A 23,324-nucleotide genomic window follows, 5' to 3' on the forward strand; every position below is an offset into this window, starting at 1 on the left:
CCTATACAACAGCTGCACGCATCTAACATACCCCTCTCCAAAACCAAATCTCCTCAAAAACTCCCACAAATAATCCCAGTCCACTCTATCAAATGCTTTCTCGGCATCCATCGCCACTACTATCTCCGTTTCCCCCTCTGGTGGGGCCATCATCATTACCCCTAACAGCCTCCGTATATTCGTGTTCAGCTGTCTCCCCTTCACAAACCCAGTTTGGTCCTCGTGGACCACCCCCGGGACACATTCCTCTATTCTCATTGCCATTACCTTGGCCAGGATCTTGGCATCTACATTTAGAAGGGAAATAGGTCTATAGGACCCGCATTGTAGCGGGTCCTTTTCCTTTAAGAGAAGCGATATCGTTGCTTCAGACATAGTCGGGGGCAGTTGTCCCCTTTCCTTTGCCTCATTAAAGGTCCTCGTCAATACCGGGGCAAGCAAGTCCACATATTTTCTATAGAATTCGACTGGGAATCCATCCGGTCCCGGGGCCTTTCCCGCCTGCATGCTCCTAATTCCTTTCACCACTTCTACCTCGATCTGTGCTCCCAGTCCCACCCTTTCCTGCTCTTCCACCTTGGGAAATTCCAGCTGATCCAAGAAGCCCATCATCCTCTCTCTCCCATCCGGGGGTTGAGCTTCATATAATTTTTTATAAAATGTCTTGAACACTCCATTCACTCTCTCCGCTCCCCGCTCCATCTCTCCTTCCTCATCCCTCACTCCCCCTATTTCCCTCGCTGCTCCCCTTTTCCTCAATTGGTGTGCCAGCAACCTGCTCGCCTTCTCCCCATATTCGTACTGTACACCCTGTGCCTTCCTCCATTGTGCCTCTGCAGTGCCCGTAGTCAGCAAGTCAAATTCTACATGTAGCCTTTGCCTTTCCCTGTACAGTCCCTCCTCCGGTGCTTCCGCATATTGTCTGTCCACCCTCAAAAGTTCTTGCAGCAACCGCTCCCGTTCCTTACTCTCCTGCTTCCCTTTATGTGCCCTTATTGATATCAGCTCCCCTCTAACCACCGCCTTCAACGTCTCCCAGACCACTCCCACCTGGCCCTCCCCATTATCATTGAGTTCCAAGTACTTTTCAATGCACCCCCTCACCCTTAGACACCCCCCTCATCTGCCATTAGTCCCATGTCCATTCTCCAGGCTGGGCGCCCTCCTGTTTCCTCCCCTATCTCCAAGTCTACCCAGTGTGGAGCGTGATCCGAAATGGCTATAGCCGTATACTCCGTTCCCCTCACCTTCGGGATCAACGCCCTTCCCAGCACAAAAAAGTCTATTCGCGAGTAGACTTTATGGACATAGGAGAAAAACGAGAACTCCTTACTCCTAGGTCTGCTAAATCTCCACGGGTCTACACCTCCCATCTGCTCCATAAAATCTTTAAGTACCTTGGCTGCTGCCGGCCTCCTTCCAGTCCTGGACTTCGACCTATCCAGCCCTGGTTCCAACACCATATTAAAATCTCCCCCCCATTATCAGCTTTCCCATCTCTAGGTCCGGAATGCGTCCTAGCATCCGCCTCATAAAATTGGCATCATCCCAGTTCGGGGCATATACGTTTACCAAAACCACCGTCTCCCCCTGTACAAAGAACAAAGAAATGTACAGCACAGGAACAGGCCCTTCGGCCCTCCAAGCCCGTGCCGACCATACTGCCCGACTAAACTACAATCTTCTACACTTCCTGGGTCCGTATCCTTCTATTCCCATCCTATTCATATATTTGTCAAGATGCCCCTTAAATGTCCCTATCGTCCCTGCTTCCACTACCTCCACCGGTAGTGAGTTCCAGGCACCCACTACCCTCTGCGTAAAAAACTTGCCTCGTACATCTACTCTAAACCTTGCCCCTCTCACCTTAAACCTATGCCCCCTAGTAATTGACCCCTCTCCCCTGGGGAAAAGCCTCTGACTATCCACTCTGTCTATGCCCCTCATAATTTTGTATACCTCTATCAGGTCGCCCCTCAGCCTCCTTCGTTCCAGTGAGAACAAACCGAGTTTATTCAATCGCTCCTCATAGCTTATGCCCTCCATACCAGGCAACATTCTGGTAAATCTCTTCTGCACCCTCTCTAAAGCCTCCACATCCTTCTGGTAGTGTGGCGACCAGAATTGAACACTATACTCCAAGTGTGGCCTAACTAAGGTTCTATACAGCTGCAACATGACTTGCCAATTCTTATACTCAATGCCCCGGCCAATGAAGGCAAGCATGCCGTATGCCTTCTTGACTACCTTCTCCACCTGTGTTGCCCCTTTCAATGACCTGTGGACCTGTACTCCTAGATCTCTTTGACTTTCAATACTCTTGAGGGTTCTACCATTCACTGTATATTCCCTACCTGCATTAGACCTTCCAAAATGCATTACCTCACATTTGTCCGGATTAAACTCCATCTGCCATCTCTCCGCCCAAGTCTCCAGACAATCTAAATCCTGCTGTATCCTCAGACAGTCCTCATCGCTATCCGCAATTCCACCAACCTTTGTGTCGTCTGCAAACTTACTAATCAGACCAGTTACATTTTCCTCCAAATCATTTATATATACTACAAAGAGCAAAGGTCCCAGCACTGATCCCTGTGGAACACCACTGGTCACAGCCCTCCAATTAGAAAAGCATCCCTCCATTGCTACCCTCTGCCTTCTATGGCCTAGCCAGTTCTGTATCCACCTTGCCAGTTCACCCCTGATCCCGTGTGACTTCACCTTTTGTACTAGTCTACCATGAGGGACCTTGTCAAAGGCCTTACTGAAGTCCATATAGACAACATCTACTGCCCTACCTGCATCAATCATCTTAGTGACCTCCTCGAAAAACTCTATCAAGTTAGTGAGACACGACCTCCCCTTCACAAAACCGTGCTGCCTCTCACTAATACGTCCATTTGCTTCCAAATGGGAGTAGATCCTGGCTCGAAGAATTCTCTCCAGTAATTTCCCTACCACTGAAGTAAGGCTCCCGGGATTATCCTTGCTACCCTTCTTAAACAGAGGAACAACATTGGCTATTCTCCAGTCCTCCGGGACATCCCCTGAAGACAGCGAGGATCCAAAGATTTCTGTCAAGGCCTCAGCAATTTCCTCTCCAGCCTCCTTCAGTATTCTGGGGTAGATCCCATCAGGCCCTGGGGACTTATCTACCTTAATATTTTTTAAGACACCCAACACCTCGTCTTTTTGGATGACAATGTGACCCAGGCGATCTACACCCCCTTCTCCAGACTCAACATCTACCAATTCCTTCTCTTTGGTGAATACTGATGCAAAGTATTCATTTAGTACCTCGCCCATTTCCTCAGGCTCCACACATAGATTCCCTTGCCTATCCTTCAGTGGGCCAACCCTTTCCCTGGCTACCCTCTTGCTTTTTATGTATGTGTAAAAAGCCTTGGGATTTTCCTTAACCCTATTTGCCAATGACTTTTCATGACCCCTTCTAGCCCTCCTGACTCCTTGCTTAAGTTCCTTCCTACTTTCCTTATATGCCACACAGGCTTCGTCTGTTCCCAGCCTTTTAACCCTGACAAATGCCTCCTTTTTCTTTTTGACGAGGCCTACAATATCACTCGTCATCCAAGGTTCCCGAAAATTGCCGTATTTATCTTTCTTCCTCACAGGAACATGCCTGTCCTGTATTCCTTTCAACTGACACTTGAAAGCCTCCCACATGTCAGATGTTGATTTGCCCTCAAACATCCGCCCCCAATCTATGTTCTTCAGTTCCCGCCTAATATTGTTATAATTAGCCTTCCCCCAATTTAGCACATTCATCCTCGGACCACTCTTATCCTTGTCCACCAGTACTTTAAAACTTACTGAATTGTGGTCACTGTTACCGAAATGCTCCCCTACTGAAACATCTACCACCTGGCCGGGCTCATTCCCCAATACCAGGTCCAGTACCGCCCCTTCCCTAGTTGGACTGTTTACATATTGTTTTAAGAAGCCCTCCTGGATGCTCCTTACAAACTCCGCCCCGTCTAAGCCCCTGGCACTAAGTGAGTCCCAGTCAATATTGGGGAAGTTGAAGTCTCCCATCACCACAACCCTGTTGTTTTTACTCTTTTCCAAAATCTGTCTACCTATCTGCTCCTCTATCTCCCGCTGGCTGTTGGGAGGCCTGTAGTATACCCCCAACATTGTGACTGCACCCTTCTTATTCCTGATCTCTACCCATATAGCCTCACTGCCCTCTGAGGTGTCCTCTCGCAGTATAGCTGTGATATTCTCCCGAACAAGTAGCGCAACTCCGCCTCCCCTTTTACATCCCCCTCTATCCCGCCTGAAACATCTAAATCCTGGAACGTTTAGCTGCCAATCCTGCCCTTCCCTCAACCAGGTCTCTGTAATGGCAATAACATCATAGTTCCAAGTAGTAATCCAAGCTCTAAGTTCATCTGCCTTACCCGTAATGCTCCTTGCATTAAAACATATGCACTTCAGGCCACCAGACCCGCTGTGTTCAGCAACTTTTCCCCGTCTGCTCTGCCTCAGAGCCACACTGTCCCTATTCCCTAGTTCTCCCTCAATGCTCTCACCTTCTGACCTATTGCTCCCGTACCCACCCCCCTGCCATACTAGTTTAAACCCTCCCGTGTGACACTAGCAAACCTCGCGGCCAGGATATTTATGCCTCTCCGGTTTAGATGCAACCCGTCCATCTTATACAGGTCACACCTGCCCCGGAAGAGCTCCCAGTGGTCCAGAAAACGGAAACCCTCCCTCCTACACCAGCTGTTTAGCCACGTGTTTGTCTGCTCTATCTTCCTATTTCTAGCCTCACTGGCACGTGGCACAGGGAGTAATCCCGAGATTACAACCCTCGAGGTCCTGTCTTTTAACTTTCTGCCTAGCTCCCTGAACTCCTGCTGCAGGACCTCATGCCCCTTCCTGCCTATGTCGTTAGTACCAATATGTACAACGACCTCTGCCTGTTTGCCCTCCCCCTTCAGGATTCCCTCTACCCGTTCGGAGACATCCTGGACCCTGGCACCAGGGAGGCAACATACCATCCTGGAGTCTCTTTCACGTCCACAGAAGCGCCTATCTGTGCCCCTTACTATAGAGTCCCCTATTACTATTACTCTTCTGCGCTTTGATCCTCCCTTCTGAACATCAGAGCCAGCCGTGGTGCCACTGCTCTGGCTGCTGCTGTTTTCCCCTGATAGGCTATCCCCCCCGACAGTATCCAAAGGGGTATATCTGTTCGAGAGGGGGACAACCACAGGGGATTCCTGCACTGACTGCCTGCCCTTTCTGGTGGTCACCCATTTCTCTGCCTGCACCTTGGGTGTGACCACATTTACATAACTGCGATCTATGACGCTTTCCGCCACCTGTAGTTTGCCACTCACCATCACGTATCTGCCCCCGTTATCCGCCACTATAGTCTTTGCCTCGAACATTACCCGCTTCCCCACTAATATAGCCACCCCCCTGTTTTTCGCATCTAGCCCCGAATGGAACACCTGCCCCACCCATCCTTTGCGTAGCCTAACCTGGTCTATCAGTTTCAGGTGCGTTTCCTGGAGCATAACCACATCTGCCTTAAGTTTCTTAAGGTGTGCGAGTACCCGTGCCCTCTTTATCGGCCCGTTCAGCCCTCAAGTTCCACGTGATCAGCCGGGTTGGGGGGCTTCCTACCCCCCCCCCCTTGTCGATTAGCCATCCCCTTTTTCCAGCTGCTCACCCGGTTCCCACGCAGCTGTATCTCCCCCAGGCGGTGCCCCCCCGCCCATCCCCTCCCATACCAGCTCCCCCCTCTCCCCAGCAGCAGCAACCCAGTAATTCCCCCCTCCCCCCCCCCCCCGCGAGAGCCCCCGCTGGCGTAATTACTCCACCCCCATGTTGCTCCCAGAAGTCAGCAAACTCTGGCCGACCTCGGCTTCCCCCCGTGACCTCGGCTCGCACCGTGCGACGCCCCCTCCTTCCTGCTTCTCTATTCCCGCCATGATTATCATAGCGCGGGAACCAAGCCCGCGCTTCTCCCTTGGCCCCGCCCCCAATGGCCAACGCCCCATCTCCTCCACCTCACCCCCTCCCCCCATCACCACCTGTGGAAGAGAGAAAAGTTACCACATCACAGGATTAGTACATAAAACTCCTCTTTCCCCCCTTTTTAACCCCCCACATTCGCCCCCCACATTCGCCCCATCACTTTGTTCAAACGTTCTTTTTAATAACCCGCTCATTCCAGTTTTTCTTCCACAATAAAAGTCCACGCTTCATCCGCCGTCTCAAAGTAGTGGTGCCTCCCTCGATATGTGACCCACAGTCTTGCCGGTTGCAGCATTCCAAATTTTATCTTTTTATGAAGCACCGCCTTGGCCCGATTAAAGCTCGCCCTCCTTCTCGCCACCTCCGCACTCCAGTCTTGATAAACGCGGATCACCGCGTTCTCCCATTTACTGCTCCGAGTTTTCTTTGCCCATCTAAGGACCATTTCTCTATCCTTAAACCGGAGGAATCTCACCACTATGGCTCTGGGAATTTCTCCTGCTCTCGGTCCTCGCGCCATCACTCGGTATGCTCCCTCCACCTCCAACGGACCCGCCGGGGCCTCCGCTCCCATTAACGAGTGCAGCATCGTGCTCACATATGCCCCGACGTCCGCTCACTCCGCACCTTCAGGAAGACCAAGAATCCTCAGGTTGTTCCTCCTTGCGTTGTTCTCCAGTGCCTCCAACCTTTCCACACATCGTTTCTGATGTGCCTCATGCGTCTCCGTCTTCACCACCAGGCCCTGTATGTCGTCCTCATTCTCGGCTGCCTTTGCCTTCACGACCCGAAGCTCCCGCTCCTGGGTCTTTTGTTCCTCCTTTAGCCCTTCGATCGCCTGTAGTATCGGGGCCAACAGCTCTTTCTTCATTTCCTTTTTGAGCTCTTCCACACAGCATTTCAAGAACTCTTGTTGTTCAGGGCTCCATGTTAAACTGCCACCTTCCGACGCCATCTTGGTTTTTGCTTGCCTTCCTTGCCGCTGTTCTAAAGGATCCACTGCAATCCGGCCACTTTCTCCTCCTAAGTCGTCAAGATGCCCTTTTAAATGTCACTATCGTCCCTGCTTCCACCACCTCCTCCGGCAGCGAGTTCCAGGCACCCACTATCCTCCTGCGTTTAAAAAAAATAAAAAATAAAAAAAAAATATGTGCCTCGTACATCTACTCTAAACCTTGCCCCTCGCACCGTAAACCTATGCCCCCTAATAATTGACCCCTCTACCCCGGGGAAAAGCCGCTGACTATCCACTCTGTCTATGCCCCTCATAATTTTGTCGACCTCTATCAGGTTGCCTCTCAACCTCCGTCGCTCCAGTGAGAACAAACCGAGTTTATTCAACTGCTCCTCATAGCTAATGCCCTCCATGCCAGGCAACATCCTGGTAAATCTTTTCTACACCCTCTTTAAAGCCTCCACATCCTTCTGGTAGTGCGGCGACCAGAATTGAACACTATACTCCAAGTGTAGCCTAACTAAGGTTCTATACAGCTGCAACATGACTTGCCAATTCTTATATTCAATGCCCCGGCCAATGAAGGCAAGCATGCCATATGCCTTCTTGACTACCTTCTCCACCTGTGCTGCCCCTTTCAGTGACCTGTGGACCTGTACACCTAGATCTCTCTGACTTTCAATACTCTTGAGGGCTCTACCATTCACTGTATATTCCCTACCTGCATTAGACCTTCCAAAATGCATTACCTCACATTTGTCCGGATTAAACGCCATCTGCCATCTCTCCGCCCAAGTCTCCAAACAATCTAAATCCTGCTATATCCTCTGACAGTCCTCATCGCTATCCGCAATTCCACCAACCTTTGTGTCGTCTGCAAACTTACTAATCAGACCAGTTACATTTTCCTCCAAATCATTTATATATACTGTGAACAGCAAAGGTCCCAGCACTGATCCCTGTGGAACACCACTGGTCACAGCCCTCCAATGAGAAATGCATCCTTCCATTGCTACTCTCTGCCTTCTATGACCTAGCCAGTTCTGTATCCACCTTGCCAGCTCACCCCTGATCCCGTGTGACTTCACCTTTTGTCCCAGTCTAACATGAAGGACCTTGTCAAGGGCCTTACTGAAGTCCATATAGACAACATCCACTGCCCTACCTGCATCAGTCATCTTTGTGACCTCTTCGTAAAACTCTTATCAAGTTAGTGAGACACGACCTCCCCTTCACAAAACCATGCTGCCTCTCACTAATACGTCCATTTGCTTCCCAATGGGAGTAGATCCTGTCTCGAAGAATTCTCTGCAGTAATTTCCCTACCACTGACATAAGGCTCACCGGCCTGTAGTTCCCTGGATTATCCTTGCTACCCTTCTTAAACATTGGCTATTCTCCAGTCCTCCGGGACATCACTTGAAGACAGTGAGGATCCAAAGGTTTCTGTCAAGGCCTCAGCAATTTCCTCTCCAGCCTCCTTCAGTATTCTGGGGTAGATCCCATCAGGCCCTGGGGACTTCTCTACCTTAATATTTTTCAAGACTCCCAACACCTCGTGTTTTTGGATCTCAATGTGACCCAGGCTATCTACACACCCTTCTGCAGACTCAACATCCACCAATTCTTTCTCTTTGGTGAATACTGATGCAAAGTATTCATTTAGTACCTCACCCATTTCCTCAGGCTCCACACATAGATTCCCTTGCCTATCCTTCAGTGGGCCAAACCTTTCCCTGGCTACCCTCTTGCTTTTTATGTACGTGTAAAAATCCCAAATAGGGATTTTCCTTAACCCTATTTGCCAATGACTTTTCGTGACCCCTTCTAGCCCTCCTGACTCCTTGCTTAAGTTGAAAATAGCATGCAAGATGTGCAGACAGCTGACGAGTAAAATTTAACCGAAGTGTGATTCATTTTAGCATTGGGAGAGATAATTATGATTAAATAGCACAGTTCTAAAAAGTGTGACTTTGAATTTCGCATGCATTAATCTTTGAAGGTGTCAGGAAATATTATGTAGACAATGAAACTGGCCATTCAATCTGTCATTGTTAATGACCCCTTGCATCTATTTTGCGAGGATAATTAGGAAAGTATATGAGATCATAGATGTCCCTTTTCAGCTAATTCATATAATACTAAGAAACATCTGAAGGCACTGGATACTGCAAAGACGATGGGCCCTGACAATATTCCCACAGTAGTACTGAAGACCTTTGCTGCAGAACTAGCTGTGCCCCGAGTCAAGCTGTTCCAGTATTGTTACAACACTGGCATCTACCTGATAATGTGAAAAATTGCCCAAGTTTATCTTTCCACAAGCTACAGGACCAATCCAACCTGCCAGTTGCCGCCCCATTAGACTACTCTCTGATGGAGGGTATTGCTGACTACATATTCTCCCTGTGCCTGTGTGGGTTTCCTCCCACAAGTCCCGAAAGACGTGCTTGTTAGGTGAATTGGACATTCGAATTTCTCCCTCAGTGGTCACTCGGGTCTTTTCACAGTAACTTCATTGCAGTGTTAATGTAAGCCTACTTGTAACAACAAAGATTATTTTTTTAAAAAGCTAATGATTCGTGTTGTGTTATGTAATTTGGAATAACACAAGCTGCCACTTGATGCAATTTTGAGTAAAAGATGCTCCAGACTTTGAAATTAGTTCAATGTGTTTTATTGAACTATTAGCACAGTTCTCAATGAGTTCGACTCTCTGCTAATCTAAATGAAGTGACTCAATCTAACTGAACCAGCCTTGCTCTAAGCCACGTGCTGGGGTATGATGCTGAGGATACACCCTGTCTCACTCTGTAGATGTTGATCTGTGGAAAGAGGAGGGGCGTGAGTGCCTCATCCCTTTTATAGTGAGATACCAGCCCTGAGTGTCCTGACTGCTCATTGGTCGTGTCCTATTCTATGTGTTCATCAGCTGCATGTTTGCATATCATGACATCTCTCCTTTTTTTTCATGTTTTGTTGGCATATGAGAATGTGAATGAGTCTGTCTAACGTGACTGACGGAGGACAACAGAACAGAGCAAACAAAACAAACGTTCACGAGTCCAGTTTCTGAAGCTTGCGTCTGATCCTGGTCGACCGCCGGAGAGGTGGCGGAGGCGCCTTGACAGGCAGGATGGAAACCTGACTGGTGGCCTCGTGGTGCGAGGTATCAGGAGGTGGCAATTCAACATATGGAAATGGAGGAGAAAGTGGTTGCGGGCAGGCAACTTTGCGCATTGCCCGTCAATTCCTTCGCACGATGGAGCCATCAGCCATACGTACATTAGAACAACGACAGCTGGGGTAGACCACCCACCATCCGGTATCTTGATCCTGACTGTGTCTGCCGGGGATAGCACGGCCAGATCGGTGGCATGGGCATAGCCCTGCTTTTGACGGTCTCTGAGTTGATGCATCTTCTGCAGCACCGGGAGGTGATCCAGGTTGGACAGGTGTATGGCTGGAAGCGTCGTCCACAGGTCCCTGTGCATCAGGAGTTGAGCCGGTGACATGCCAGTGGACAATGGAGTCGCCCTGTACGTGAGCAGTGCAAGGTGTATGTCGGAAGCAGAGTCTGCGGCCTTGCAGATGAGCTGTTTCACAATGTGCACCCCTTTCTCGACTTTTCCATTGGGCTGTGGATAGTGCGGACTGGAGGTGACATGCTGGAAATTGTATGACCTGGCAAACGTGGACCATTCTCGATTGCTAAAGCATAGGCCATTGTCGCTCATGGCGGTGATTGGGATGCCATGCCTTGAGAACGTCTCCTTACAGGCTTTGATGGCGGTCCGAGAGGTGAGGTCGGGAGCTTCAGCACCTCGGGGTAATTCGAAAAATAGTCTATGATCAATACGTAGTCGCGACCATTCGCATGAAAGAGGTCTATGCCAACCTTGGACCACAGAGAGGTCACTATGTCATGCTGTTGGAGCGTCTCCTTGCTCTGTGTTGGCTGGAACCGCTGACAGATAGCACAGTTCAGGACCATGTTCGTGATGTCCTGGCTGATGCCGGGCCAGTAGACAGCCTGCTGGGCTCTGCATCTGCACTTCTCGATGCCCAGGTGACCCTCATGAATCTGGCGCAGCACCAAGCTCTGGAGACTGAGCAGAATGACGATCCTGTCCAGCTTGAGGAGGATACCATCAATCACCGTCAGGTCATCCTTCACATTGTAAGCCAGCCATTGGTGAGGTTGTGGATGATGCGCTGCAAGAGGGGGTCTTTGGCTGCCTCATCACGGATGAGAACTACCTTCTCATCTGTTGCTGGGAGAGTGCTAGCACACAGCTTCACCTGCGATTCGATGTGCTGGATGATCTCCAGCGGCTCACTGGGCGAGGTGACGGAGCGGGACAATGCATCGGCGATGATGAGCTCCTTGCCAGGTGTGTTGCAAAGTCGAAGTCATACTTCCGAAGTTTAAGCAGGATTCTCTGCAACCGAGGCGTCATGTCGTTCAGATCCTTGTGGATGATGTGGACTAGAGGCCTATGATCTGTCTCGACAGTGAATGTCGGCAGGCCATAGACATCATGAAATTTGAGGATGCCAGTGAGAAGACCCAGGCACTCCTTCTCAATCTGAGCATATCTGGTTTCAGTGGGCGTCATCGCCTTGATGCGTAGACTACTGGTGCCCAGGATGATGTGTCATCTCGTTGAAGCAACACCACACCGATGCCATCCTGGCTCGCATCTGTGGATATCTTTGTCTCCCAGTCTGGGTCGAAGAATGCCAGGACTGGTGCAGTGGCGAGCTTGGCTTTCAGCTCCAGCCACTCTGTCTGGTGTGCCGCCTTCCACTCAAAGGCAGTTGACTTTTTCACCAGGTTGCGTAGGGCCGTGGTGTGTGTGGCCATGTTTGGAATGAACTTGCCCAGAAAATTGACCATACCAAAGAAGCGCAGCACCGCCTTTTTGTCCTCCGGGACCTTCATTGCCTCGATGGCCTTGATTTTGTCTGTGTCCGGGTGCACACCATGCTGTGAGATCTGGTTGCCTAGGAACTTGAGCATCGATGTGCCAAAACAACATTTGGACTTGTTTAACTTTCGGCCTTTGGCATGTACAAGGCGGAATACCTTCTGGAGATGGGACACATATTCTTCAGGGCTCGTGGACCATATGATGATGTTGCCCACGTACACACGAACCCCTTTAATTCCATCATCTGCTCCATGATGCGATGGAATATCTCCGATGCCGAGATGATGCCAAATGACATGCAATTGTAGCAGTATCTGCCAAAAGGCGTGTTGAAGGTGCAGAGCCTTCTACTGGACTATTCCAGCTGGATTTGCCAAAATCCCTGTGATGCATCCAATTTGGTGAAGAAGCACGTGTGTGCCACTTGTGAGTTCCTCCCGCTTCGGGATGGGGTAGTGTACCCGCATTATATTCTTATTGAGATCCTTGGGATCAATGCAGATGCGCAGGTCCCCCGAAGGCTTCTTTACGCACACCATCGAGCTGTCCCAGTCAGTCGGTTCGGTGACCTTGGATATGATGCCTTTTTGCTGAAGATCCTTGAGCTGTGCCTTCAGGCGCTCTCTCAGTGGAGCAGGGACACGTTGTGGTGCGTGGACCACTGGCTTGGCATCAGGTCGTAGCAGAATCTTGTATCTATACGGCAGCGTGCCGATCCTGTTGAACACATCTGGATACTGGGCGAGGATGTCGTCGATGCTGGCCTGAAGATCCGCATGGGAGGATGTCGTGGTGTGAACCCTTTGAATGAGGTTCAGCTGCTTGCAGGCATGCGCACCTAGTCGGGATGCCCTGTCCGACTTAACAATTTCAAAGCGTTACCGTGCTTGTGTGTGTCGGTTGGATACGCGCAGATAGCAAGATCCCAGTGCCATGATGGCATTCCCGTTGTAATCCAGGAGCTTGCAGGCAGCTGGAAGGACTGTGGGGGGGCTTCTTAATGCGTCTGAAGTCTGCCTGTGAGAGGAGGTTGGCAGAGGCACCAGTGTCCAGCTTGAACTGGATGGGGCAGTGGTTGACCTTCATCACTGCTCGACATTTGTCCTCGGAATCCACAGCTAGGATTGACTGGACTTGCGATGAGTCTGATGTGGCATATTCACACGTTGTAATAATGCCCACACGGGAGCCGTTGACCAGGCATTCTTCATCTGGATCCATTGCACTGCCGGGATCAGACTCCTGTAGGCGTTGTTGCACACTCCGGATGCACCGTCGTCTGAATTGGGAGCGCTGGCTCCTGACTGGTGGTGCAGATCTGCACAGTGACCTGGCTTCCCGCAGTTTAAACAGCGTTTGCCTCTTGCAGGGCAGTGTTTCTCTAAATGGGCGGTGCCACCGTTCGAACACGTAATGACATCGGCATCCTGACGCTCCGTGCGTCGTTGCACATGCTCCGTGCAATTCTCCGACGTCTGCACCTGCGCAGTGCGGGTTTCGGCCACTTTGTTGTCCCGTTCGCATCGCACAAGCGTCAGGCTCCGGGAAGAGCGCGCAAAATGGCCGCTTTCGTCCATGTTGAGGTGCTGCACCCGGGAGATGGCCTGCACACTCCGCCTCTGCTAGTTTATCATTTTCTGCCGTTTTGTACTGGGAATAGCGATTTTCAGCATGCTCATGCACTGCATGTTTCAATCACGACTGGCAGGGTCATATGCTTGATCTTCAGTAACTGCTCTCTGAGGACCAGAGTGAACTCCAAAAACTATTTGGTCTCTGATCATGGAGTCAGTGATATCACCGAAGTTGCAGGATTGCGCTAGCAGTCTATGGTTAGTTAAATATGAGTTGAAGGATTTGTCTTTACCTTGCAATCGCTGCTTGAATATGTAGTGCTCGAAGATTTTGTTGGTGTCCACCTCACAGTGGCTGTCAAACTTGTCCATGATGGTCTGAAACTTTGCCTTGTCCTGGTCTTCGGCGAAGTGAAAGGAATTGAATATTTCCAAGGCGTGATCACCCGCTATGGTGAGGAAAAGAGCTATCTTCCGTGCATGAGACGCACCATTGAGGTCTGATGCTTCGACGGAAAGCTGAAATTTCTGCTTGAATGTCTGCCAGTTGGCACAGATTGCCGGAGGTCCTGAGCTGGTGAGGAGCCGGAATCTTTTCCATTGTGCCGGTACACATTCGCTGGTCGTCACGGATCTTGCGGAGTTGAACTATCTGGATTGGACAGACTGCTGGTATCGTGTGTTATGTAATTTGGAATAACACAAGCTGCCACTTGATGCAGTTTTGAGTAAAAGATGCTCCAGACTTTGAAGTGAGTTCAATGTGTTTTATTGAACTATTAGCACAGTTCTCAATGAGTTTGACTGCTAATCTAAATGAAGTAACTCAGTCTAACTGAACCAGCCTTGCTCTAAGCCACGTGCTGGGGTGTGATGCTGAGGATACACCCTGTCTCACTCTGTAGATGTTGGTCTGTGGAAAGAGGAGGGGTGTGAGTGCCTCATCCCTTTTTATAGTGAGATACCAGCCCTGAGTGTCCTGACTGCTCATTGGTCGTGTCCTATTCTGTGTGTTCATTAGCTGCATGTTTGCATATCATGACAATTCGAAACAAACTGTTGGACTTTAACCTGGTGTTGTAAGACTGTACTTTCCAGGAAAGAAGTAAAATAAACTGGTAGAGATGCAGCTCCCTTGGTGGATATCATTTAGTTTGGTCAAGAGCAGAAATCAACTAAGATCACTTAAGTTTTCTTTTTGAGAACATTTTGCTTTGAATGTTACTGTCATGAGTGTTGCATTAAAAATCTCTTTCAATCCATGTCTTGACTCCAGGGCTTGATAGAGCGCACGTACGAAATTCCAGATCATATCAGACCAGGGCAACTTATCAAAGAACTCAGCAAGGAAATTCGCTTTGTGGAGGTAACCCCTTCCTTTGACACCTTCCTTTGACCTCTTGGAGCATTGATCGCAATTACCACTGATGAACAAAGAAAAGTACAGCACAGGCAAAGGCCCTTCAGCCCTCCAAGCCTGCGCTGCCCATGCTGCCCTTCTGAGCTAAAACCTTCTACACTTCGGGGTCTGTATCCCTCTATTCCCATCCTACACATGTATTTGTCAAGACGCCCCTTTTTAAAAATATTTATTTATTCTCCTTTTTCGCATTTTCTCCCCAATGTACACCAACAATAATCAGTAACAAATATGTCAATCCCCATATCAATAACAACGATCCCATCCTCCCACCAAACCAAAACATTCACCCATATGTTCACACTGTGGGCAGCACGGTAGCATTGTGGATAGCACAATTGCTTCACACACAGCTCCAGGGTTCCAGGTTCGATTCCGGCTTGGGTCACTGTCTGTGCGGAGTCTGCACGTTCTCCCCGTGTGTATGTGGGTTTCCTCCGGGTGCTCCGGTTTCCTCCCACAGTCCAAAGATGTGTAGGTTAGGTGGATTGGCCATGATAAATTGCCCTTAGTGTTGGGTGGGGTACTGGGTTATGGGGATAGGGTGGAGGTGTTGACCTTGGGTAATTTCCAAGAGCCGGTGCAGACTCGATGGGCTGAATGGCCTCCTTCTGCACTGTAAATTCTATGTTAAATTATATGTTTAATGAACAGCTGACAAAAAGGAATCTGGAATACCCATTATCACCTATCGCCCCCCCCCCCCAAAAAAAAACCTGATGTTCGATGTTATCCAGTTCTTGAAAGTGCATAATGAATAATGCCCATGAATTGTGGAACCCCTCTGTCCTTCCCCTCAGTTCAAACTTAACCTTCTCAAGAGTCAAGAATTCCAACAGATCCCCCAGCCACGCCAGGGCAAAGGGTGGAGAGACTGCTCCCCAACCCAACAGGATCCGCCTTCGGGCGATCAACGAGGCGAAGGCTACAACATCTGCCTCCGCACCCGTTTCCAACCCTGGCTGGTCCGACACTCCGAATATGGCCTCCCCAGGGGCCCAGGCACAGTTTCACGTGCACCACTTCAGAAATTATCCTAAAAACCTTCCAGTAACCCTCTAGCTTGGGACAGGACCAAAACATATGAACGTGGTTAGCGGGGGCCCCCCCCTCCCGCAACGTTCACACGCATCTTCTACTCCTTCGAAGAATCGGCTCATCCTCGTGAGGTGTGCTCTGTATACCACCTTCAGGTGTATCAGCCCTAACCTCGCACACGAGGTGGAGGCATTCACTCTCCGGAGCACCTCACACCAGAACCCCACCTCCATATCCTCTCCCAACTCTTCCTCCCACTTTGCTTTGATCCCTTCCAGCGGTGCCTTCTCCTCCAAAATAGCTCCGTTGACCGCTGACACAACCCCCTTCTCCAGTCCCCCTGTCGTCAGCACCTCCTCCAGCAATGTGGAGGCCGGCTCCTCCAGGAAGTTCTGTATCTCCTTTCTAGCAAAATCTCGAACCTACATATATCTAAACATTTCCCCCTGCTCCAGCCCATACCTTGCTTCCAGCTCCTTCAATCCTGCAAACTGACCCCTAAGAAACAAATCTTTTAGTGTCTTAATCCCCTTCTCCTCCCATTTCCGAAAATTTCCATCCCATCTCCCTGGCTCCAATCTGTGGTTCCCATGAATCGGCATTTCCCTTGACCCTGCCCCCAACCCGAAGTGTTGGCGAAACTGCCTCCAAATTTACAATGAAGCTATTATTACCGGACTCTCTCAGTATTTCCCCGGGGCTATCGGGAGCGGCGCTGTTGCTAGTGCTTTCAGTCCCGAGCCCCTGCACAAACTCTCCTCCATTCTGACCCACTGGGAATCAACCTCACTTACCCAGTTCCACACCTTCTCCACATTCGCTGCCCAGTAGTAATACATCAGGTTCGGAAGACCCATATCCCCTGCCTGCCTTCCCCTCTGTAGTAGCACCTTTCTAACTCTGGCCACCTTTTCTCCCCATATGAACGACGTAATCCTTCCCTCAACCTCTCTGAAAAAAGCCTTTGGCAGGAAATTCGGCAGGCATTGAAAAATAAACAGAAATCGTGGCAACACATTCATTTTAACCGCCTGAACCCGACCCGCCAGTGACAGAGGGAGACCATCCCACCTTGCCAGATCTGCTTTCACTATTCCCACCAAATTAGAAATGTTGTACCTGCGGAGCCCCCCCCCACCCCCCCCCCCCCCCCCCACTCCCGGGCTTGTACCCCGAAAAAGACCCAAACACTCGAAGCAGCACCAATATTCCCCCTATCGACACACTTGGTTCCGACACGTATAACAGCATGTCATCGGCATATAAGGACACCCTATGCTCTAACCTCCCCCGCACTATTCCTTTCCATACCCCCGAACTTCTTAATGCGATAGCCAATAGCTCAATCGCGAGTGAAGACAGCAGGGGGGGACATAGGACATCCCTGCCTAGTCCCACGGTGGAGAGAAATGTATCTCGAGCTGATGTTGTTTGTGTGGACACTCGCCCTCGGCTCCTTGTATAGTAGCTTTACCCAATTCACAAATCTTGGTCCAATCCCAAATAGAACATAGAACATAGAACATAGAACAATACAGCGCAGTACAGGCCCTTCGGCCCACGATGTTGCACCGAAACAAAAGCCATCTAACCTACACTATGCCATTATCATCCATATGTTTATCCAATAAACTTTTAAATGCCCTCAATGTTGGCGAGTTCACTACTGTAGCAGGTAGGGCATTCCACGGCCTCACTACTCTTTGCGTAAAGAACCTACCTCTGACCTCTGTCCTATATCTATTACCCCTCAGTTTAAAGTTATGTCCCCTCGTGCCAGCCATATCCATCCAGTGAGAAGGCTCTCACTGTCCACCCTATCCAACCCCCTGATCATTTTGTATGCCTCTATTAAGTCTCCTCTTAACCTTCTTCTCTCCAACGAAAACCACCTCAAGTCCGTCAGCCTTTCCTCATAAGATTTTCCCTCCATACCAGGCAACATCCTGGTAAATCTCCTCTGCACCCGCTCCAAAGCCTCCACGTCCTTCCTATAATGCGGTGACCAGAACTGTACGCAATACTCCAAATGCGGCCGGACCAGAGTTCTGTACAGCTGCAACATGACCTCCCGACTCCGGAACTCAATCCCTCTACCAATAAAGGCCAACACTCCATAGGCCTTCTTCACAACCCTATCAACCTGGGTGGCAACTTTCAGGGATCTATGTACATGGACACCTAGATCCCTCTGCTCATCCACACTTTCAAGAACTTTACCATTAGCCAAATATTCCGCATTCCTGTTATTCCTTCCAAAGTGAATCACCTCACACTTCTCTACATTAAACTCCATTTGCCACCTCTCAGCCCAGCTCTGCAGCTTATCTATATCCCTCTGTAACCTGCTACATCCTTCCACACTATCGACAACACCACCGACTTTAGTATAGTCTGCAAATTTACTCACCCACCCTTCTGCGCCTTCCTCTAGGTCATTGATAAAAATGACAAACAGCAATGGCCCCAGAACAGATCCTTGTGGTACTCCACTTGTGACTGTACTCCATTCTGAACATTTCCCATCAACCACCACCCTCTGTCTTCTTTCAGCTAGCCAATTTCTGATCCACATCTCTAAATCACCCTCAATCCCCAGCCTCCGTATTTTTTGCAATAGCCTACCGTGGGGAACCTTATCAAACGCTTTGCTGAAATCCATATACACCACATCAACTGCTCTACCCTCATCTACCTGTTCAGTCACCTTCTCAAAGAACTCAATAAGGTTTGTGAGGCATGACCTACCCTTCACAAAGCCATGCTGACTATCCCTGATCATATTATTCCTATCTAGATGATTATAAATCTTGTCCCTTATAATCCCCTCCAAGACTTTACCCACTACAGACGTGAGGCTCACCGGTCTATAGTTGCCGGGGTTGTCTCTGCTCCCCTTTTTGAACAAAGGGACCACATTTGCTGTCCTCCAGTCCTCTGGCACTATTCCTGTAGCCAATGATGACATAAAAATCAAAGCCAAAGGTCCAGCAATCTCTTCCCTGGCCTCCCATAGAATCCTAGGATAAATCCCATCAGGTCCCGGGGACTTATCTATTTTCAGCCTGTCCAGAATTGCCAACACCTCTTCCCTACGTACCTCAATGCCATCTATTCTATTAGCCTGGGGCTCAGCATTCTCCTCAGCAACATTATCTTTTTCCTGAGTGAATACTGACGAAAAATATTCATTTAGTATCTCGCCTATCTCTTCAGACTCCACACACAATTTCCCATCCCTGTCCTTGACTGGTCTTACTCTTTCCCTAGTCATTCGCTTATTCCTGACATACCTATAGAAAGCTTTTGGGTTTTCCTTGATCCTACCTGCCAAATACTTCTCATGTCCCCTCCTTGCTCGTCTTAGCTCTCTCTTTAGATCCTTCCTCGCTACCTTGTAACTATCCATCGCCCCAACCGAAACTTCACACTTCATCTTCACATAGGCCTTCTTCTTCCTCTTAACAAGAGATTCCACTTCCTTGGTAAACCACGGTTCCCTCGCTCGACGCCTTCCTCCCTGTCTGACCGGTACATACTTATCAAGAACACGCAGTAGCTGATCCTTGAACAAGCCCCACTTATCCAGTGTGCCCAACACTTGCAGCCTACTTCTCCACCTTATCCCCCCCAAGTCACGTCTAATGGCATCATAATTGCCCTTCCCCCAGCAATAACTCTTGCCCTGCGGTGTATACTTATCCCTTTCCATCATTAACGTAAACGTCACCGAATTGTGGTCACTGTCCCCAAAGTGCTCTCCTACCTCCAAATCCAACACCTGGCCTGGTTCATTACCCAAAACCAAATCCAACGTGGCCTCGCCTCTTGTTGGCCTGTCAACATATTGTTTCAGGAAACCCTCCTGCACACACTGTACAAAAAACGACCCATCTATTGTACTCGAACTATATATTTTCCAGTCAATATTTGGAAAGTTAAAGTCTCCCATAATAACTACCCTGTTACTTTCGCTCATATCCAGAATCATCTTCGCCATCCTTTCCTCTACATCCCTAGAACTATTAGGAGGCCTATAAAAAAACTCCCAACAGGGTGACCTCTCCTTTCCTGTTTCTAACTTCAGCCCATACTACCTCGGCAGAAGAGTCCCCATCTAGCATCCTCTCCGCCACCGTAATACTGCTCTTGACTAGCAGCGCCACACCTCCCCCTCTTTTGCCTCCTTCTCTGAGCTTACTAAAACACCTAAACCCCGGAACCTGCAACATCCATTCCTGTCCCTGCTCTATCCATGTCTCCGAAATGGCCACAACATCGAAGTCCCAGGTACCAACCCACGCTGCCAGTTCCCCTACCTTGTTTCGTATACTCCTGGCATTGAAGTAGACACACTTCAAACCACCTACCTGAACGCTGGCCCCCTCCTGCGACGTCAAATCTGTGCTCCTGACCTCTATACTCTCATTCTCCCTTACCCTAAAACTACAATCCAGGTTCCCATGCCCCTGCTGCATTAGTATAAACCCCCCCAAAGAGCACTAACAAATTTCCCCCCCAGGATATTTGTGCCCCTCAGGTTCAGATGTAGACCATCCTGTCTGTAGAGGTCCCACCTTCCCCAGAAAGAGCCCCAGTTATCCAAAAATCTGAAACCCTCCCGCCTGCACCATCCCTGTAGCCACGTGTTTAAATGCTCTCTCTCCCTATTCCTCATCTCACTATCACGTGGCACGGGCAACAACCCAGAGATAACAACTCTGTTTGTTCTAGTTCTGAGCTTCCATCCGAGCTCCCTGAAAGCCTGCCTGACATCCTTGTCCCCTTTCCTACCTATGTCGTTGGTGCCAATGTGGACCACGACTTGGGGCTGCTCCCCCTCCCCCCTAAGGACCCGGAAAACACGATCCGAGACATCACGTACCCTTGCACCTGGGAGGCAACATACCAAACGTGAGTTTCTCACGCTCCCACAAAATCTCCTATCTGTGCCCCTGACTATAGAGTCCCCAATTACTAATGCTCTGCTCCTCTCCCCCCTTCCCTTCTGAGCAACAGGGATAGACTCCGTGCCAGAGGCCCGTACCCCATGGCTTACCCCTGGTAAGTCGTCCCCCCCACAAGTATCCAAAGCGGTATACTTGTTTCTCAGGGGAACGACCGCAGGGGACCCCTGCACTGACTGTTTTTTCCCAGTCCCTCTTACAGTTACCCACCTATCTCCAATCTTTGGTGTAACTAATTCCCTGAAGCTGCTATCTATGACCCCTTCTGCCTCCCGAATGATCCGAAGTTCTTCCAACTCTAGCTCCAGTTCCCTAACTCGGTCTTGGAGGAGCTGGAGATGGCAGCACTTCCTGCAGGTAAAATCAGCAGGGACACTAACTGCATCCCTCACCTCAAACATCCTGCAGGAGGAACATTGCACTCCCTTCCCTGCCATTCCTCCAACTTTCTACCAAGATCTGGCTAACAACTAAATTAAATTTTTATAAAAAATAATAATAATATAATAAAAATATGGTACTTACCTCAGACCAATGGGTTTTATTATTAGGTTAGAGGAGGAGGGTGGGTGGGAGACACTACACGTGTAGTGTCTCGGGTTTCCTCTCCACCAGAATTTATTGGTGAGGGTCTTCCCAGACGTCCGCGGGTCGACTTCCTGATCCCGCCTAAAAAACTAATTTAAAAAAAAAAAAGAAAAATTCTCAGCTCCTGCTGAAATTGACTAACCAGCCAGCTCCACTCCCGCCGAAATCGACTGGCCTGCCCCTGCAAAGAGAAGTGCTTTTAAAGGTTGACTTACCTCCCAGCAACCTCCTTCCGCAATGCTCCCGCTGAAATTGACTAACCAGCTGCTCTCACGCCGCCGAAATCGACTGGCCTGCCCCTGCAAAGAGAAGTGCTTTTAAAGGTTGACTTACCTCCCAGCAACCTCCTTCCGCAATGCTCCCGCTGAAACTGACTAACCAGCTGCTCTCACGCCGCCGAAATCGACTGGCCTGCCCCTGCAAAGAGAAGTGCTTTTAAAGGTTGACTTACCTCCCAGCAACCTCCTTCCGCAATGCTCCCGCTGAAACTGACTCACCACTCACCAGCTGTTCTCCCGCCGAAATCGACTGGCCTGCCCCTGCAAAGACAAGTGCTTTTAAAGGTTGACTTACCTCCCAGCAACCTCCTTCCGCAATGCTCCCGCTGAAACTGACTCACCACTCACCAGCTGTTCTCCCGCCGAAATCGACTGGCCTGCCCCTGCAAAGATAAGTGCTTTTAAAGGTTGACTTACCTCCCAGCAACCTCCTTCCGCAATGCTCCCGCTGAAATTGACTAACCAGCTGCTCTCACGCCGCCGAAATCGACTGGCCTGCCCCTGCAAAGAGAAGTGCTTTTAAAGGTTGATTTACCTCCCAGCAACCTCCTTCCGCAATGCTCCCGCTGAAACTGACTAACCAGCTGCTCTCACGCCGCCGAAATCGACTCGAAATAGCTCCAGAACTGCCATCAAGTACCCCCATTCTACCCAGTCGAATGCCTTCTCAGCGTCCAATGCCACAACCACCTCTGTTACCTTCTCCTCTGCCGGTGCCATAATGATGTTCCATACCCTTCTAATGTTTGAAAAGAGCTGCCTCCCTCTCACGAACCCGTCTGATCTTCACCTATCACCTTCGGGAGGCACTCCTCCAGCCTACCCGTCAGTACCTTCGCCAATATTTTTTGCGTCCACATTCAGAAGTGATATGGGTCGATACGACCCACACTCCGTTGGATCCTTATCTTTTTTTTAGCAACAGGGAGATCGATGCCTGCCCCAAGGTTTGTGGCGACACCCCCTTCCCTATCGCCTTTTCAAAGACCCCCACCATCAGGGGTGCTAGCTTATCCTTGAATATTTTATAATATTCCACCGGAAACCCATCTGGCCCTGCCACGTTCCCCGACTGCATCCTCCCAATCGCATCCTTTATCTCCTGCTGCCCTATCGCTCCTTTGAATGGAGCCCTGTCCCCCTCCCCTAACCTCCATCCCATCTTGAAATTCCTGCATCTCGCAATCTCCCCTGGGTGACTCTGACCTGTACAGCTTCTCATAAAATTCCTCAAAAACCTTGTTAATCAGATCTGGCGCCATCACCAACTTCCCTGCCCTCACCTGTACAATTTCCCTTGCCGCTGCTTCCCTCCGGAGCTGACCTTATCTCCATGTTCGTAAACTGCACCCCTTGCTCGCCTCAGTTGGTGCCCCGCCTTCCTGGTAGTCGGTTGAAGCTCGCCTGTAGTTCTTTCCTCTTTTCCAGCTTTGTTGGGTCCCCATCCTCTGCATAACTCCTATCTATCTCCAACATTTCATCTATTACTCTCTGCCGCTCCAACCTCTCCTCCTTGTCCACCCTGGCCTTAAACGAGATCACCTCCCCCCTCACCACC

General features: G+C 49.7%; 1 protein-coding gene across 1 annotated transcript in view; it reads left to right on the forward strand.

Annotated features, from left to right (window-relative positions):
- Positions 1-23,324, forward strand: part of LOC140396664 (lysine-specific demethylase 7B-like) — a 419,959-nt gene that overhangs the window by 86,743 nt on the left and 309,892 nt on the right. Inside the window, exon 10 of the mRNA XM_072485460.1 lies at positions 14,752-14,841. Coding sequence (XP_072341561.1) covers positions 14,752-14,841 — 90 coding nt within the window. The remainder of the gene's footprint in view (positions 1-14,751; positions 14,842-23,324) is intronic.

The sequence above is a fragment of the Scyliorhinus torazame genome, chromosome 19 (genome assembly GCF_047496885.1).
Source record: "Scyliorhinus torazame isolate Kashiwa2021f chromosome 19, sScyTor2.1, whole genome shotgun sequence".
Classification (NCBI taxonomy): Eukaryota; Metazoa; Chordata; class Chondrichthyes; order Carcharhiniformes; family Scyliorhinidae; genus Scyliorhinus; species Scyliorhinus torazame.